At 42.6% G+C, this 17,861-nt stretch overlaps 1 protein-coding gene across 1 annotated transcript in view; it reads left to right on the top strand.

The window, feature by feature from the left end:
* Positions 1 to 892: 892 nt before the first annotated feature.
* Positions 893 to 17,861, top strand: part of LRIG3 (leucine rich repeats and immunoglobulin like domains 3) — a 43,963-nt gene continuing 26,994 nt past the window's right edge. The window contains exons 1-3 of the mRNA XM_028532398.2: positions 893 to 1,399; positions 7,153 to 7,224; positions 7,430 to 7,504. Coding sequence (XP_028388199.1) covers positions 1,182 to 1,399; positions 7,153 to 7,224; positions 7,430 to 7,504 — 365 coding nt within the window. The 5' untranslated portion in view covers positions 893 to 1,181. The remainder of the gene's footprint in view (positions 1,400 to 7,152; positions 7,225 to 7,429; positions 7,505 to 17,861) is intronic.

Here is a 17,861-nt window from a genome sequence, read left to right on the forward strand (position 1 = left end):
GATGTTCCCTGAGGTGGCCCTCTGCCCTGCGATCCCCTGGAAGAGTAAGTCAAGACACAGACTTCATGAGAAAGTCCAGTGTGCTGAATCCACCCCAGGATGAGGAGGCAAGAAAGTGCTTCCAGCCTGGTAGCATTCTCAACCAGGGTTAGTCATCACTCAAAGCTCAGGTGGACCACGCATGGTACATATATTAATTTTTCCTCCTAGGTTTTATTTTGCTTTAAAATGTAACTGTGTATACTTTTATTATTTCTAGCTATTGCATGCAACCTATGATTGCCATCGCAGTTTATTAGAAGGTCATTTCTCATCATTTCCTCCAGTTCTGTTCAGCTGGCTATTTGTAACTCAATATACTATTTCCAATACCATGGCTTTTACGTTATTGTTTTTATTTTTGGAGCCAATATGCAGAAAAACCCAATCAGTGTTAATGTTAAAGAAAACACTTTCTTTACTTTCTTACTTTCTTTTCTTTCATTGAAACCATTGTTCATCTGTGACTAGTAGGACAATTGAAACATTTTTTAAATTTGGAATTGAAAGTTTTTCTGGTAACAGCTAACTTAAGGTTACTCCCCTGATGTTCCATAAAAAACTTCCAACTCCACGAGCTGCCCTAATATTTGTGCACTTGCTTTCTCACTCCTTCTTTCTCTTCAACTCCATTTGATATGTTTCCCAGGATGTAGTGAAGACTTCTGGACCAAGAGGCTGGAAAATGTAACCCTCAATTTCCTACAATCTCAGCTCCACTTTCTCGGGTGCTCCGCCCTGGGCTTGGAGCCCTGTTATTGTCACGTGGTCACGGACGGCTGGGGCCTGGCTGGCCAATGGAGGCGCGCGGGTCACTACAGACCCCGCCCCCCGACTTCTCCGAGTCCGACTTGGCGCTCCACTGCAGCGAGGCGGTGAAAAAGTTTTTTTTGCTGGCAAAAGGGCCTTCGGCGCGCCGAGGGTTCTCCTACTGCAACTCTGCCGCAGTCAGCCTTTCTTTTTGGTTTCCCTCACAGTGCTCCGGGGCATGAAAAGGCTTCGCCGTAGAGAGTAAAAGAAAGGAATTTACCTGGGAGTACGAGAAGAGGGCGCGCACCCACTGTCCCCTGGAAGTTTGCCCCGGGTTCCAAGTGCGTGCGGGCTGCGGAGCGCAGGGCCGACCTAGAGGCCGCAGGACCGTGATGGGCGCGCCGACACTCCGCGCGCCCGCCGCCGCAGCCCTGGGGTTGCTGCTGTGCGAGGTGCTGGGATGTGCGGGTCCGGCCGAGGGCAGCGGCCGCGGGGTCCCCCGGGACCGCCTGTGCCCGGTTCCCTGTCGCTGCATTGGGGATCTGCTGGACTGCAGTCGCCAGCGGCTGGCGCGCCTTCCCGAGCCACTCCCGCCCTGGGTCGCTCGGCTGTAAGTATTCTTCTTGAGGGCGAAGGGGGAGAGGGCCAGGGGCCTGGGCACTTGGCTCGCAGCAGTGTTTTCCCGGGCAGCTCATCTTGGCCCAGGCCTCCAGTGGTGCTTGGTGGGGTTGGAAAAGGAGCCATCGGGGCCTCAGTCTCCCTTCCCCAGTGACTTGCGGGTCGCGCTGTGGGCCCTGGCACAGCCCACCAAGCCTCAGATGAGCGAAGGGAGGGAGCGAATGACAGCTCTGGGGGTACAGTCAACATCCCGTGAGTGGAGCTTTCCTAGGGAGTTCAAATACGCACCCCTTGCCTAGCTGGGAGAGGTAGCAACCTGCGGACTACCGGAGTTCTCTGTTCTCTCTCTCAGTGTATAGGGCCTGTCACTCAACTAGTTTCTAACCACTTCAGGCCCGTTTTCCTGTACCTGTCTAGTCATTGAACGTGCCACTGTCCAAGCTGTAGTAGACATCCTTTTGTTGTTCTTTTCTCCTGTGCTCCGTAAATCCCCCCTCCTCGCCCAAATTGTAACATCTTTTTTCCGGTAAGAAGTTGTCAAGACTGATCAGTGGACAAGGAAAGGAAGGTGCGAGAGTTTTCAGAACCAAGGGCTTGATTTCTGAGCTTCGTAGCACGCCCAGACAGTTTAGGAGAGAGTGCTGGGTGCTGTTATGCAAGTTTTTGGATGCTAGCTGTGAAGTCTGAAAACCTGAAATCACTGCCAACTGCCTGCAAGAACAAGGAAAAAAAGTGTATTTTAGTTGGAAAGGCTGATTCTTTCCAAATGTCATCTCTTTATTTTCTCTCAGCCTTAGTTTTGTTAAAATTGGATAACTGTAAAATGTAAACAATCAAAACTCGTGCTTTAAAAAAAGTTATCTGTTTAAAAGAAATAAAAGTAGTGTATCCTTAATCCTTAAATTTGGATCTAGCAGAATAGCGATGAAACTTGTAAATTCTTAAGCAATTCTAGTAGATTATCCTAATGTCCTAGTGATAGTGGTAGGAAGAAATTGCATTTTTATAGCAGTGTGCAAATCAAAATTTTTGTGAATTGTAGAGTTGTTGACCCTCAAAATCATATTCTTTGTGTTAGTAAATATTGGTTTAATTAAAAGTAAAATTGGAGAGTTTTAGATTGATATTTAATCTCTTATCAGGGGATGTCTTGTTTAGTAGTTTTTATTACAATTGAAGAAGGAGATAAGGGCTTTAACCCAAAGCAGGAAGACTTTCAATTAGTTGTGGCTAATTCTATTCAATTGCCTCTTGTGGAGGTCATGCTGCCTTATTCATGAAATGTGAATGGCTCTATTGACAACATATGGAACTGAACATTTGAATGACTGGAGGTGAACACCTAAATAATAGAGGGATGAGAAAAAGAAAAGCAGTAGAGTAGTGCTTCCTGGGGTGTGTTTCAAGAGGCTTGAATTGTTCACAAATCTAATTTATATTCAACAGCTTCACCCTATTAAGTGGACTCTTACCATGCAGTGCCTATTTTTGTGAATTTGGATGCCTTTTAAAAAATAACTGTATTGCTCTTGATTAGAAGTTGAGTTAGACCAAAAGGGGTTTGATACCTATTTAAACATTGTCTTAAAAGTAGCTGACCTAATTAGGTTTTGTTTTGCAGATAATTTGGTGGCATACTGAAAACAAATTACAGTTTATTTGGTTAGCACAATCTTTAATTACATTTCCGCCAGCAGTAAATTGTCTCAATACAAGTCTACATTCCTTAAATGTATGTGAAAATAAGTTCCACTTGTGTAAATAAGCACTAGGTCTGTTGTCAGAAGCCCCACTGTGATCACTCATTGGACAGCTCTGTCATTCTTGTACTTGTGTGACTTTTAACCAACTTTGTAGTTGTCACCAAACCATGTGGTCTAAATTCTTTATTGTAAATGTTTCCTTTGTTTGTGTCTAAAACTCGAGAGGTCTTCTCTCTCCAACTCTGAAAGGACATGAGAGAAAAAACACGAGGAATTGAGCTTTAGCTTTTCTGTTTCTTGATGTTTGAAACAAGCGGCAGAAGGTAGCTGCTTCTTAAATTTTACAGAACGAGACAAGCTTTTAAGTAGATTGTTTCATTGTTTAGAAATAACTAGAAAAATGCATATTGTTCTTCCCATATCTTAACTTCCTCTCATTAGGTAATTAAAGTAGTAAAAGTTTGCCTTAGGACTAGCTTATGAGAGCACTATTCAAAAAAAGTTTATTGTCTGCCTTTTGTCGTGTTTGTTGAATAAGCAAGTTAAAAACTCAGTCTTTCTATTATACCTGTGTATTTATTTTTTTTCACTTCACTCAATTGTAATTTATTGCTGTAGGAACCCCATGTGTGACAAGTTGAATAGTTTAAGCTGTAATGTGATAATACTGTAGTTAGTTCTCCTTTTAAAAAGTAGCTTCTAATACTTTATTGAAAGGGGCTCTTAAAACTATTTGAAGGTTGCTTACAACTAACTGCCTTAAAGCTAGACTTGAGTTTGCATCTAGAGTTTGTGCTTACAGAGTCCTGAGCCTGAAGAAGGGTGTTTGTTAGAATATGTTACTCAGCCGCCAATGAAAACTTCAAGTATTATTAAAATCTCGCTGGAATTTCAAAATTATTTATTGTATCGCTTAAAAATGTTTGAGTTAGCAGGGCAGAAAAAGTCCGAAAGGTACTTTCTACTGGTGGGGTTGCTTTAGTATTCGCCTGTTATAAATCCTCTGGTTGGTACCAGAATTGGGCCTGGGGTGGTGGGGGTAATGGCCCTTATGGTTTTCACAGCTGTTTTTCTATATTTTCCAGACTAAAACTTGAACATAGCAGGCTGATTTATGAGTCACTTTGGATCAGTGTCTTAAAACAGCTACAGCCTGGCTTTTTGTTTTCCAGCTTTCCAGATTTCTGCTGAATTAGCAGCTCTGCAGGCCCCAGTGGGGTTGATTAAGAAGCTGTGCTGGATTTGCATTTTAAAATTGGACTTGGAAGTCAGATTTCCAAATGCGAAAAGGAAGAAAATGATAGCTAGAACCAAATGTTGGAAACTAATTATTTTCTTATATATTTATTTGCCTGCTCATATTCAAGAAGAGAGGCTTCTCTCTACCAAGTAGAGTTTGATTTTCAAGTATTTGGTCAGCTGAGTTCTGGGTAAATAGTTAACACCTCTCTGCCTGACCACCTTTCCATTAACCTCACTACCAAAAGTAGTTTTTAAAAGGTTCTTGGTAACACTTTGTAAAGGATGATGATTGTCTAACCACTATGTATAGCTGTACACCTGAAACTAATACAAAATAATATTGAGTCTAAATGGCAAATAAAAAAAGAAAAAAAATTAAAGGCAAAAAAATTGTTGCACATTTAAAAAAGATATATCCCTATATGTTTTATGTTTCTTATACTATTATAAATGATTTCTTTTCAAAAGTTTCTTGGTGAAGATGTTCATTAATAGGACTCTAAAAATGAAGAATCTGCCTTATTGAATGTTCTTATGGGTTTTAACAAAGAATTAACATTATGCAACTTGAATTTGTTTTTGATATTCTAGCCATAAAAACAATGTAAGGAAAATTTAGGGTAATGTGACATCCTTGTACTGGAAAGTAATCACTTCTGAAACATAAACTGTAGTAAATCTAAATTTAGGTGCATTAAAAATTTCATGGCTTTAAGTATTTAGCAGTAAAAGTCACTTAAGGGGCGATTTTTTTCCTCCCACATATAATGTGGTTTTAATAGTAGTACACAAAATTCAAGAATGGAAGCGTTGCAATAGCTGAAATATTTAAGGTTACCAAATCTGGCTTCAGAATCACAAGTGAGTGGTCCTCAGCATGTGCTCTGTTCTCTGGAGGCAGTTTCTCAATTTAAAGGTCTTTTGTTGGAGTTCTCATCCCATTGCTGGTTGAGAAAAATGTTAGGCACTCAATCTCTTTTCTCACAGGATTGCTCTGTGAAATAATCCTTAAAACGAAGTGAAGAGTGAGGTTTTAGTTTGTGTAATTAAAAGGCAAATCACCTGTCTTAAGTGTCGATACCAGATTGGTTCCCCCTTTCCTCTTAAAATGTGAAACAATAAGGGGATGCAGTTTTATGCCGGTTCAGTATTTAGTTAAGTGGGTCCGAGTGAGACTTTCTGTTGATTCAGGCTACCTCCCAGGTGAAGGACTCTTTTCCTTGGTTGTTTTTTGAGCCCTGTGGGAAATCTGTGACTGTCTGTGGTGCTAAAAGCACACAGGTTTTGTTTGAGTCCTAACGTGAGTTGTTGGGCTCACGGTTTCCTTGATGAACTCCAGATGGACCTGGGCTGGTTTGTGAGGGAAAGTGTCTGGCTCCAGCGTGGTGAGCATGCACAGCAGTGGTTGTAATTGCAGGATTTTTATAGTTTAAAGGCGGTGCCAGGTTTTTTTTTCATGTTATAACTCTACCAGAACAAATCTACTCATGTCTGTTACTGTCTGGTAGGTCTTTAGGCAAACATGTTTCAAATAAAAAAACCTTTGCAGATTTTTTTTTTTGGTGAAATAGAGAAATCCAGGTTTATTCTCAAAACAAAATTCAAAGGTTGAAAGACTCTCTGATTTCCAATTGTTAACTAATGGGCGTGCGCTAAGTAACACTGTGCTTCTCTGTGATTTCTCTGCCTTGTGCAGGGCGGGGGGGGCAGGGGGCATACTTATGCATATAACAAATGGTTCATGCTTTTCTCCAGTCAAGTTTGGTTATTTGAAACTTTGGTTATTTAAAAATCATTTTCCAACACTGAGAGAACTTAGTGAGGTTGGTTAGCCTCTTTCACGGGGAGAGCTTCAAACCACACTGTTGTTAGCCTGGTTTTCCATAGCTGTGCAGCCACGTTACCTTTGTCACCCATCCTGAAGGCACCTATTCAGTGCATTGACAAGTATGGGGAGTAGAACCCAGTGTTTGGCAGGTTGAACTCTATAGTTTGAATCTTCAGTGATGTGATGACTTCCTAGCCTAGAGTATTGTGTACATAGGCATTTTATTGTACTTTTTTAAAGAAATAATGTTGAATGGCAGTTGTTACTGTTTGATTGAGTCTTTGAGTAAGTAGCAGAGCTACTTTAATGATTGAAGAGGAATCCGATCACAGTGTTCTGTACATTCTGCTTAACTTTGTTAGGTAGTTATATTACCAGATACTGAGATTGGGGAATTCAGGAAAATATAGGGTTGAGGTTGTTTTCCACCCTCAACACACACACACACACACACACCCCCCACAATGAGACTTTCAATAATTTGGTGCCTTAGCCCAAAGAAATAAATGTGTGAACAGCACTTTCTATTTTGTTTGACTATCATAAGGACACTGATGTTTCATCTTTTATAATAAATAGGTTCCTTCAGAGGTTTTCGTTTTAGCAACCTGCCTAATTAGCCACTTTTCACAAGCCATGACTTCATCATATCAGGTTGGAAGTTGGGAGATGGCAGGGAATCAGGAAGGCGAAGCCAAACAGCCAGCTCACAAAAGATCGGTTCACCCTGTGCCAAAAACATCTCCTAGGACGTTTGCGGGCCTGAAGCACTCGAATCTGCCAGCCTCCTACACTAATTTTGTCCTCAGAGTTCGTATTTTTCAGTGTGGCGTTTGGGTTCCCATCTAGTTTATGGGCAGGAGGGGCAGTTTATTTGTGATGTTTCACAGATCTGCTGTGTCTTGTACATCATTGAGTGCTATACATGATTTTTTTTAAACTACTTATAATTTTATTTTTGTTTTCTTATAGGGACTTAAGTCACAACAGATTGTCTGTCATCAAGGCAAGTTCCATGAGCCACCTTCAAAGCCTTCGCGAAGTGTGAGTCTTAGTTTTTTTCTATTTGATGTTTGATTAAAATATAACTATTACACTATTTAATTGTAAAGACCATTTGGATTACAATAAATTATTTAAAATCTAATTTAGGAGGTATGTTTAAATACTTTTACAAAGTTTCACCTCTATGAATTACAGATTACCTAATCAGCTTCCACCGCCCACCCCCTTTTTTTGGCACTTACAGGAAACTGAACAACAATGAACTGGAGACCATTCCAAATCTAGGACCAGTCTCAGCAAATATCACACTTCTGTCCGTGTAAGTGAATGCTAGCAGGGTTACTTGTGTGCATTTGTAATGGAGGTATTCTTTAAATTAGTTGACTTGTTTTCCAGCTCCAGTCTCTGCTGAATTCGAAGTATTATAACAACACACTTTTTACACTTTGCTGTCATTGCTAAACTGGCCTCTAAGATTCACAGAAGCCACCTGCACCCCATAGAGACATGTATTTGGTTATGTTCTGTGGCCTAGGACTTCACCTCTGGTATTACTTCATAGCTGGCATGGCGTCTACAGGTTAGGTATTATTACATAGACACTGGTGGAAAACATTGTTTTGTGAGAGGAAATGTGAGTTTTTTAGGAAGACATTGGAGTATCTTCTTTTAAGTGTGGCAGCTGGGGTGGAAATCAAGGTCAGAAACATCTAATCAAAATATGAACTTTGTACAGTTAAAACTAAATATGTGGTTGAAGTTAGAAATACCATTGCCTGTTATTTTGCAAATAGGAGTTTTCAAATAAAATTAAAATTCTGTTAGCTTTTGTGTGTGTCTGGGCCAAATAACATTTTACTCATGTACTGGACATGTTTCGGAATAATTTTGACTTTCAGCATCTAAAGGCAGCATTTAGAATGTGCATGGTTTAATTTCTAAAATTAAGTAGTTAACCATCTTAATCTGGAGTGATTTAAAAATATATTTGACCCACAGAAGTTAAAAATGTTTTCTTCCTTTAAACAAAGGAAGGGAAAAAACACCATTGTTAGGTGCTTCTGCGAAAGGTGTTGGGAGGGTGGAAATTATACAGTAAATTTCAGGAAAGCTGTTCAATTAATTAAAGTGATCACTACCCAATTGCTTACATCTGGTGATTTATAGAGGTTTGTTTTTACTTAAGGCCCAGGTCAGCTAAGTCACTGGTGCAGCCGCTGTGTCTGCTTTCCTCTGTTTGAATAAGAACTAAGTGACATTTGATACTGATGTGGTTTTTCCAAAGATCAGAAACAGAAAGGAATGAGAGAAAAAGCAGTTGGTATTTGACAAGTAAACACTGAATTCAAAAAATATCTTTATGCTAACATTAATACCTGTTTTCGGTCTTTCACAATGGCTTAAAATTGTGGAGTGTACATGAAGCGCTGACTTCGGTTTCTTAAACATCTCCGGCTATTCTCCTTTGACCAGTGGGGCCTTTTTTGAAATCGCAGGGAACGCCACTTCACCCTCCTGTCCTTGTCCTGTGTGTTGGCAGATGCTGTCAGCATGTCCAAGAGAGCCTTGCAGGGGGTCATTGCACGCTTCAGGGCTGAGGGCATTTGCAGTGGAGTTTCAGAATCTGGGTGGGGTAGGGAAAACAGTCTTCTCTTCAGCTTCATGTCGAGTTGGAAGCACATTAGCAGTAAACTTGTAAATAAATTAGAAAGTTCTGTTGAAAAATATAACCTAGTGATTTTACACTTTAAAACTATAATTTGTCATTAGAAAACTGAAATAAAATATGGAAAGTTAGAAACTTGCAAAATGTGAAATCATCTTCATATTTTGTTTGCGTTTCACTTTTGTAAGTGCTGAATAATCTTTTTGGAACTTGAATAATCTCACTTTCTTTCCTCTTGATCTGCTGCAACACCTCTAACCAGGGATTGCTTTGTTCGTCCATGTAATGACGCATCCTGTTTATCACCCAAAATCACATGCAGTCTATGTGGAAAGTAATTTCTGTGATGGGCCTGCTAATTCATTATTGATAGTGAAAAACTCTTTTTATACCTATGAAATATCTTGAAAAGTTTACTTCTCTGGCTATTTTCTTCTACAGATGTCTCCTGTAGGCTTCTTTGGATGTTGCAGTGTGCAGTCCTTGCTTTTAAAGTACTGCTACTGTCTGCCTTGTGCTGTGTCCGGTGGACATTTTCTTTTATATAAAAGCACTTGAAAATAATCAGAGCCAAAAGTCAGTACTTACACATTTCTGAAATATCAAAAACAAAATTTGTTAAACCACATAACATGAGTCAGATGAGAACCATGCTGTAGCACCACCATTAAATGCCACATCTTTCAAAGCAGTTCTTAGGATTATATGACTTTTATTCTGTCAAGATTTTTTTTAATAGTTTGTGAAGGAAATCATTGTTCTGGGTAATTTGCACAAGTTAAATTATTTTAAACATATTAAAGAAAAGGAAAAATTTGTTGTAGTCTTGAACACAGGATTTGGTGCCAGAGTTCCACAGTGTTGCTGTTCTGGGCAGTGGGGACCCCTTCCAGCTGGGGGTGGGGTGCGGCAAGAGCTGGCGAGGGCTGCATGCAGAGAAGACTGTCAGGTAAGACCTCTTTCCTCTCTCAGCTGCAGGAGCCAGGAGCTACTATTGGGTCAGGCGGCACCCCATGTCCAGAGATGGATTTATGGGAGGACCAGTTCTGATGTCAGGGAAACTTGGCAAAACACATCATAGGTTGACCACTGGGTAGACAGTGAACCTCCCCAGTAAGAAAGCTCATCTCTTAACATTTCTAGGGACTTTTCAGAATATAAAAAACTAGAATAGACTTGCTTGTCTTTGAATCCCACACAGCACCAGCTCAAGTCAACTGGCACTCTAAGGGCAAGACTTGGTTTGGGCTTTTTGTTTATTTTTCTCTCACAATTACTTCCTACCAGTGACAGGATGCTGTGTTTTAGGAAAAGAAATGGAATAATCTTTGGAATGAAGATATTTTGTAGTAAAACCGTTGATCTGGCATAAGTGAGTGTGCTCACTGAAGTGACTGCTAGTCCTGGCTTCCTGTGGCATGTGTAAGCTGCTCAAGCCATGGACACTCCTGAGCCCTGTGACCTGGTGAGGGTCTGGTCCCAAGTCCCTGAGTTATATAACACTGGTGTTGAACAAGAGAGGAGTCGTTGGTCATTGAATAAAGCTAGTGAGTCTTAGCCTTGACATTGATGGTTTGTATGGTATTGCCCAACATGCTGATACTTGCCTGTTGCCTTAGAGATGGAAAGGTTTAGGTGAGTGAATGGCTAAGAGGTACCTAGATTACTTGTTAAAAATGTGGATTTCTCGACCCTGTCCCTAGAGATTGTAAATTAATGGGCCAAGAATATCTATTTTAATGCATCTACCTGGCTGATTCTAATCAGAAATTGTATAAATATTTCTGGAATTACCGACAGAGTCCAGTTATCATAGTCAAATAAGCCTTCACTCATTATTTCTTATCTCGGAGGTAGAACATCTCTCCCAAGTTCATCATTTTCTTCATAATACGTTATATTTCCAGAAATGGCATTGTCATCCTTCCAAAGAGGTGGTCATGAAAATCAATCACCTTCGTGGGTGGGACCCCAAAACATGTGCTCAAACGAGGGAAAGCCATCAAAGAGATTTCAAGCAGATTGCAGTGGCCAGACTTGCTTTTTGGAAGTGCCACTCTGGCTTCCTGGTAGAGTGTGGCTGGGCGGGGCAGGTAGTTCTGACGGCCAGCCATGAGGCCGGCCATGAGGAGAGCACTGCCGCTGGCCAGGAGAGAGGGCGGCGCCGCGGCTCCTGCACCGCGCAGCTGGGGTGGTCAGCAGTGCAGCGATTCGGGGAGAAGCCCAAGTCAGAGGGCTCGGAACTCATTGCTGGCTCTTCCCTTCTCTGGGTTTTCGACCTTGGGCAGGTTACTACTGTCTTCCCGTTTCCTCATTGGGTGGTTGTGAGGGTTTGGAGAGAGCACACAGGTGACCGAGCTGGCAGCCGCTCAGTGAAGGTGGGTGCGCCGGGATCTCGGTCCTCATCCAACTAAAGTTCATTGAGGAAATAAGCGGTGCCAGGCTCTGTTTTAAGTGCTGGGGCCACAGTGCTTATCAGGAAGCTTTCCTCCTAGTGAGGGGTGAGAAAAATAAATAAGTGAACAAACTTTAAAATAAAACTTGAATTTCTTATAAATGCTGAGAAGGGAAAGAAAAGAGGACAGAGGGATGAAGAGCTCTGGCAGCTGCCCTGTAGTTGGTCAGGGAAGACTTCTTTCTGAATACTTACCAAACCCTGCTGTGTGCTGGGTGCTTGTTTTAGGGTTGAGATTCAACAGTGAGCCAAAGAGCTGAAAGTCTCTGCCCTCTCATGGAAAGACAAAAGGTAAAACAAATGAGAAATGTGGTCAGAAAGTGATAAGTGCCCAGGGGAATGATAGAGCAGAAAGGAGGTAGGGGAGTGTGTGGTGGAAGAAGGGGTTTACGGTTTTAAATGGGGTGCATGGAGCCACTTGGCAGGTGACATTTGAATAAGGGCCTGAAGGTGGGGAAGGGAGTCACGGGGCGGGGAGGGTGGGGGGACACCCTCTCTTCCCATTTCCTCTGCCCTGCCCAGGCCCGTCTTGCCTTGTCTGTTCAGCTGTCACGTGGAAATGAAATGGTTTTGTTTGTAATTCTCTCCCTTCCTATACTCTAAGGCCTCTGAGGCTCACTCTCGTTTTTCCCAGCACCTCATGCAGGTATGTGGCATGTAATTGGTGCTTAATTAGTATATGAATTAAGGAATATTTATGGAACAGCCACATGCAGTTGGCATAATTCAAACAGATCTTCTCTTGTAAACTTAGTCTGTACCAGAAACTAAAAATTTACAGTGGACACAAAGCATGCCTATGTTCCACTTAATTTGTATTCAACTATACATGCTTGGTAGAAAAAAATTAATAATAAAAAATGATAACAGCAGCAATAATAATTAAAGAAAAAAGAACAAGAGAAGTAACTGAAGTAGCGTAAGCGGATTTAGCTTGCCCCTGTGGCCGGCGAGCACTGCCCTGCAGTGTGTGCCTCGTGCTCGTGTGTGGGGAGCAGCGCCCCTCTCCCGTGGCCCATTGTTCTAGTGCCCAGCTGGGCCCACTGCAGACGACTTTGGTCTCCCAGTGAGGACATAGATATTTTTCATAGCCCCTGTCCCAACACACATGAGAACTACATTTTCAGGTCCTGAAGTAAAAATTTGAAATATGAAACTGGCCCTGTATAGGACTCATTGAGAGAGGATGAGAGAATAAGTCTGCATAAAAATTTTTTGCTAGTGTGTAAGGGATCTTCAAGCGTGTATTCATAATAGCTGGTTTCCCCCATCAACTGGTGTTACAGCCTGGTGCCATGTGACACAGGGTCCATCCTGTCCTGTCCTCCTGTACTGGAGATGCTTTGGGGAGGCAGGAAAGTGTGTGCCATGCCTTTTCATCCAACATCTGGTGCAATTTATATGCTACAGAGAACAGTCCTGGGTGGTAGGCAGTAGGGAGTATTGGGAAACGGGGTAGCATGAACAATTGTCATGGCAGACTTCTGAGAAGGGTATGACTGGGGCTTTTCTTCCTGCACTTTTGAAACTCCCACACGGACAGCATGTGTAGTGCTCCAGTGGCATTTGTCACACATCTCACTGCAGGGTAGGACACATGCCTTACTGAGCTTTCAGTCCCCTCAGCAGTGGGCCCGGCTCTGGCACAGAGAGATGCTCACTGAATATCTGAGTGGATGAGACAGATCACGGGCACTTGTGCAGTAGAGTGGCCTGAACTGGGAATGGGGCACACAGGGTTTTGTTTTGTCTCACACTAACGATCCATGTGACCTCAGGCAGAGTTAACTAACTCTTTGTTTACCTGTAAAAACAGTGTAAAGATGTTTTTCCATCTGCCTCCTCTGATTCTGGTGGAGGATCCAGGGGTACGATGTAGAGGAAAGGGCTCTGGAGTGTGTGAGCCCCAGCAGCTGCTGCTGGTGCAGCCTCAGTGGGCCTGGCAGAGTAGCAGAGGTGGGAGGCAGTGGGCCAGGGAGGGTTCTGGGACAGGAGGGTCACAGGAAGGAGACAAGACTTAGAAACATGGTCCTAGCAGCAAAGATGAGGGAGCGAGAAAAAACTTTGCATTTGGGGTGAATTTTCAAGAAACTTTTATCTTCTTGAAATGGTTTTTAAAAAATGGGTGGGCATCAATTATAGTTAATAACCACACAACATTTCTAAGGTTTGCATACCTATAAGGTGGATTTCGAGCTGTTCCTAGTGCCCAACCACAAGGTCCACTGGGTGCTAAGTGCTAGGAAACAAAGAAAAGTAGGATGTGGCCTCTGCCCTGGCGGCGGGGGGGGGGGGGGGGGGGGGGGGGGGGGGGCAGTGTTAAATAAGGACAACAGGGGAAGAGAGACAGCAGAGAGACCCTCCAGCAGGATGCTGCCCTGGCTGACAGAGACATGCCCAGGGCTGCCCTGGTGCGGAGCAGGGCTGCAGGCTCCGAAAGCGTAGAGTGTGAGCGTGCGGGGGGCCTAGAGGAGCATGGAGCCTTGGGTAAGGATCAGCTTAGGTGATTCACAAGTGTGGGGAGTCACCCCAGACTTCTTAAAGCAGGGGGATGAAATGACTGCATTTCCATTCGTCACAGAATCTGCTTTTCTCCTTTTTTCTCCTCTGTTTCAGTCTTAAACAATGTTCATTTTCTGAGTCAAGTGCTATGAAGACAGATAAAGAATGTGACTTTGATATTTAACAGTTATTCAGCAAGTCACACCTGTCATCCCTCCGCCCGGAACCCTGTGTTCTCCGAGCCCTGCTGTGTGTTAGCTCCACGTCCTTGTCCCCACGGAGGGCCATTGGCTGTGGGTGTGCATCATTTGCATACTGACTTCTGGATGATGAAAAGGGTAGATTTGAACGAGTGGTTAGAAATCTGGTCAGCAGTGTTCTTTTACCTAGATACTGAACCCAGTATCTAGTATCTTAATGGGGTATCTGGTACCCCCATAAGTGGGAATTTCATTTCTCATTACAGCTCAAAAATCAGACTAATGCAAAAAGTCAGTTCAGGAGACAGTGATTTAAGAGACTAGTGCTTGATTGCATGGCTCAGACTTGACCCAAATAGTTCATGAAACTCAATTTATAACTTTTAAAACATTGGTATTTTAGTAGTTCACAACTCAGATAAAGCTGTGTATACGGAAGGCAAGTATTACATATGTTTTCAAGTGATGATGTAACTGAATCATTTTAAGACCGCAGAGTACAGCGCAAACATTGTTAGTTGCTGTTTTTTTAAAACCCAAACCTGCATGAGTCAGTATGTTAAAAGTGGTCACCATTCTGTCGTATTAATTAAGGAAGTCTGGGAGCAGCTTTAGTCACAATTAAAACTTAATTTCCTTGGGCATCAAGGAGCTTAGTTATGATTAAGTGAACATAAACCATGTCCTCTTTACCTACATCTGGGTATAAAGGAGCCCATGGAACTTGATCACCTTAACTGAAAAATTCACCCCAAAATGTATGCTGTGCCCGCGTGGGTGAGTGGACCAGTGTCTTCACATGTAGGGCATTGCCTTAGAGCGCTGCAGACTCCCCAGTGCAAGCCAGACGCCATTGTATCCAGATGGACATAAGCTCTTGGAGATCAGGTCTTACAAACATGTACACATGTTAATATGATAAGTTGTATTCTTTTATTGGACTTTAAAATGTTTATATGTGATTTGCACATGAAAGAGTTTTCTGTATACAGACGTGTGTTTGTGAGAGATAATCTCTTAAATTTAATCTTCACATTTACTGGAAACTGCTCCCCAGGATACAAGTTTGCGAGGTTTTTGAATTCTTAATTTAGAATGATTGTATTTGAAACAAATTTGTGATCATGTCATGGCTCTTTCGACCCTTCATTGCTCTTAGATCCAGAGCAAAATTTTGCTTAAGCTCTGCGGGGCTCTGCGTGATCCGAATCTTCTTTCCCATTGAGCCTCCTCTCGACTCATCCCCCATGTCCAGGCCTGTGCCAGCACGCTCCTGCCCCAGGCCCTGCGGTCCATGCCTGCCCTCTGCCTGGGGCACTCCCCCTCCCCCAGCTTTTCAGTGAGGTTCGGGGGTCCCCTCATATATTTTCATATCTTCTTTACTTGCATTGCCTACTTTATTATAAGATACACTGTTACATTTTTCAGTTGCACTTGTGGTACTTTAATGTCCATTCCCCCCACCGGAATGAAACTTCATAAAAGCTGAGACTGTGTCTGTTTTCATGCCCTCTGCCACCCTGACATCAGTGCAGAACGGGGCAGATGGTGGCCCATCGGTGCATGTTTGTGAGATGAGTGACCACAAGGATAGCCCTGTCCAAATTAACACACGTAATGTCCCTGCCTCTTTACACACACTTAAACTTTTCATTAATGAAACTTGGTTTTTCCAGGGGAACAACATTATTAGATTGGCATGGTGACCCATTGAGCATCTTTCTTTGGTGATGGTTCTTAGAGTCAGTAAAATGGACCCCTAGTCCCTTAATTTGACCTTCCTGTGGAGCATGCCATAAAAACTCCTGCGTTACCCATGTGTATCCCGAACCTACACCATTTCCTCATCCTTTCTCTCAACTTTACGCTGGCCATTTTGGTTGCTACTTTGAAATATCAAGTATAACTTCTGCCAGAGACTTTAAGCTGAATGAGACTTGTGCTGCCAAAACAGACAAAACAATAAAGCTACAGCTAGTTGCTCTTCTTGATTGGGGTGGCAAGATTCAACATGTGTTTCTATCCTGGCCTCCTTACTTTCCCTCCTCCTCTTCCTTATTTTATAGCAGCATCTCTGCTGTCCTACCTAGACCAGAGGCGCAGGGCTCTAGCTGAGTAGAGAGACCAAAACAATGAAACAGGGCTCTAATCAGTAAGACTTCTTTCTTTGGCTGAAAGTTGCTTAAGTACTAAATTCAAAACATGAAAGGAAAGGCAATTATAAATATAAGCACCTCCTTTCTAGTACTTCAGATCACCTGCTTGGCTGTCCCCCTCTCTCTCCCTGAAGCTTTACCAGCAGACACAGTCCTCTCTAGAGGGAGGGTGAGAACAAGACGAAACAGTAAGGCAATATTTATGCTGCAAGTACCGTGCAGCATTTGACTGCCCATTTGACTGTGCATGAGCAATTTTCAGTGTTTTTATAATAAAACAAACATGGAATAGCATCAGAATGAGCATAATAATTTGAAAAAATAAGATGCTTTTCGGACTTAGTCACCAATGGCCATGCCGTCCCACTCAAGGTGTTGGAGGGCAGCGTTTTTAAAGGTGGGTGTTCACAGAGTCAGGAAAGCAGTCGATGGATTGCGTAAATCCCTCTGTCTCTTAGTCTTCTTCTCCTGTATCTTTTTTGCTTTTACTTCCTCACCACCATCTTCATTTAAGTATCAAGAACAAGGTCAGGGATTAGAAACAGTTTTGTATGTTATATATATTACTGATCATAATGCGTTTTTGTTAGTTTTGAGTGTCTGTACTCAATTCTAACCTTAGAATTGGCAGAGACATTCCTTCCCATGGAGAAACCTCTGAAACAGAGGGCATCCGGAGATGAGACCCCGTGAACACATCCAGGGACAAAAGCTCACTTCCCAGGAAGGAGCCATTCCACTGGAAATAGTTCAGACTGCTGGGGCTTTTTGTTAAGCTGAGCTCTGCCCTTCAGTGGCTTTTACCTGTTCTCCTAATTCTGCACTGGAGAAAACAGCTTCCTTCTATTTTCAGCATTATAAAGCAAGACTGAAAATGCAAGGTTTTCTTAAAGCCTTCTTTTCCCCAGCTGAGACTCCAGTTCCCGTCGCCCGTGTGACAGGCGGTCCAGGCCAGTGCTCCCCAGGAGCACTCTCCGCCTTGGCCAGAACGCTCTGTGTCTGAGCTGCCCACCGCGCTAGCCACTCACGCACGGGTGCCGAACACTGGAAATACGGCTAGTGTTGTTGAATTTTCCATTTAATTTGTCTTAAATGTACATGGCCAGTGGCTGTTTCACTGGATGGTGTACATCCAGATTCCTAAAGTCCACCCCACACACATTGCTCGTCTGGCGTGACGTTGTGAAATAATGTGCCCAGAACAAATATTGAGATGTGGTCTAATACAGAATATGGTTGGACCATCACTCTCGGCCCAAATAGGAAATTAATGAGGCTTAAGATTCTATTGGCTTCCTAGGGACCACACTGTGGCATTGTCTCATACTCAGTTGTCATCAGCTGAGGACCCAAGACTTGCCATTTTCATAAGAATTTCTTTCAGATAGGCCTTTTAAAATGATTGATTAAAAATTCAAAACACTGCCTTATCCCAGCTTAGTTTCTATGGCTGCTTCTAGGCCATGATTTTAATACATAGAGAGATTTGGGGTCACAAGTCATCTATTAGATGAATTGTCCTTACAGCTCTGTGGCTCTTGTAGTTGACTGTTCACATCCCTATTCACACCCCTGTTCACATTAACAGGGGTTAACACAGATGGTGGACTAAATGCATTAACTTAACTCCCCACCTTCCTAAATCCCCTGAAAAGGAGAATAAAGGACTGCACACTGATGAGAACAGAGAGAAAATA

This window comes from Phyllostomus discolor, chromosome 2, assembly GCF_004126475.2.
Source record: "Phyllostomus discolor isolate MPI-MPIP mPhyDis1 chromosome 2, mPhyDis1.pri.v3, whole genome shotgun sequence".
Classification (NCBI taxonomy): Eukaryota; Metazoa; Chordata; class Mammalia; order Chiroptera; family Phyllostomidae; genus Phyllostomus; species Phyllostomus discolor.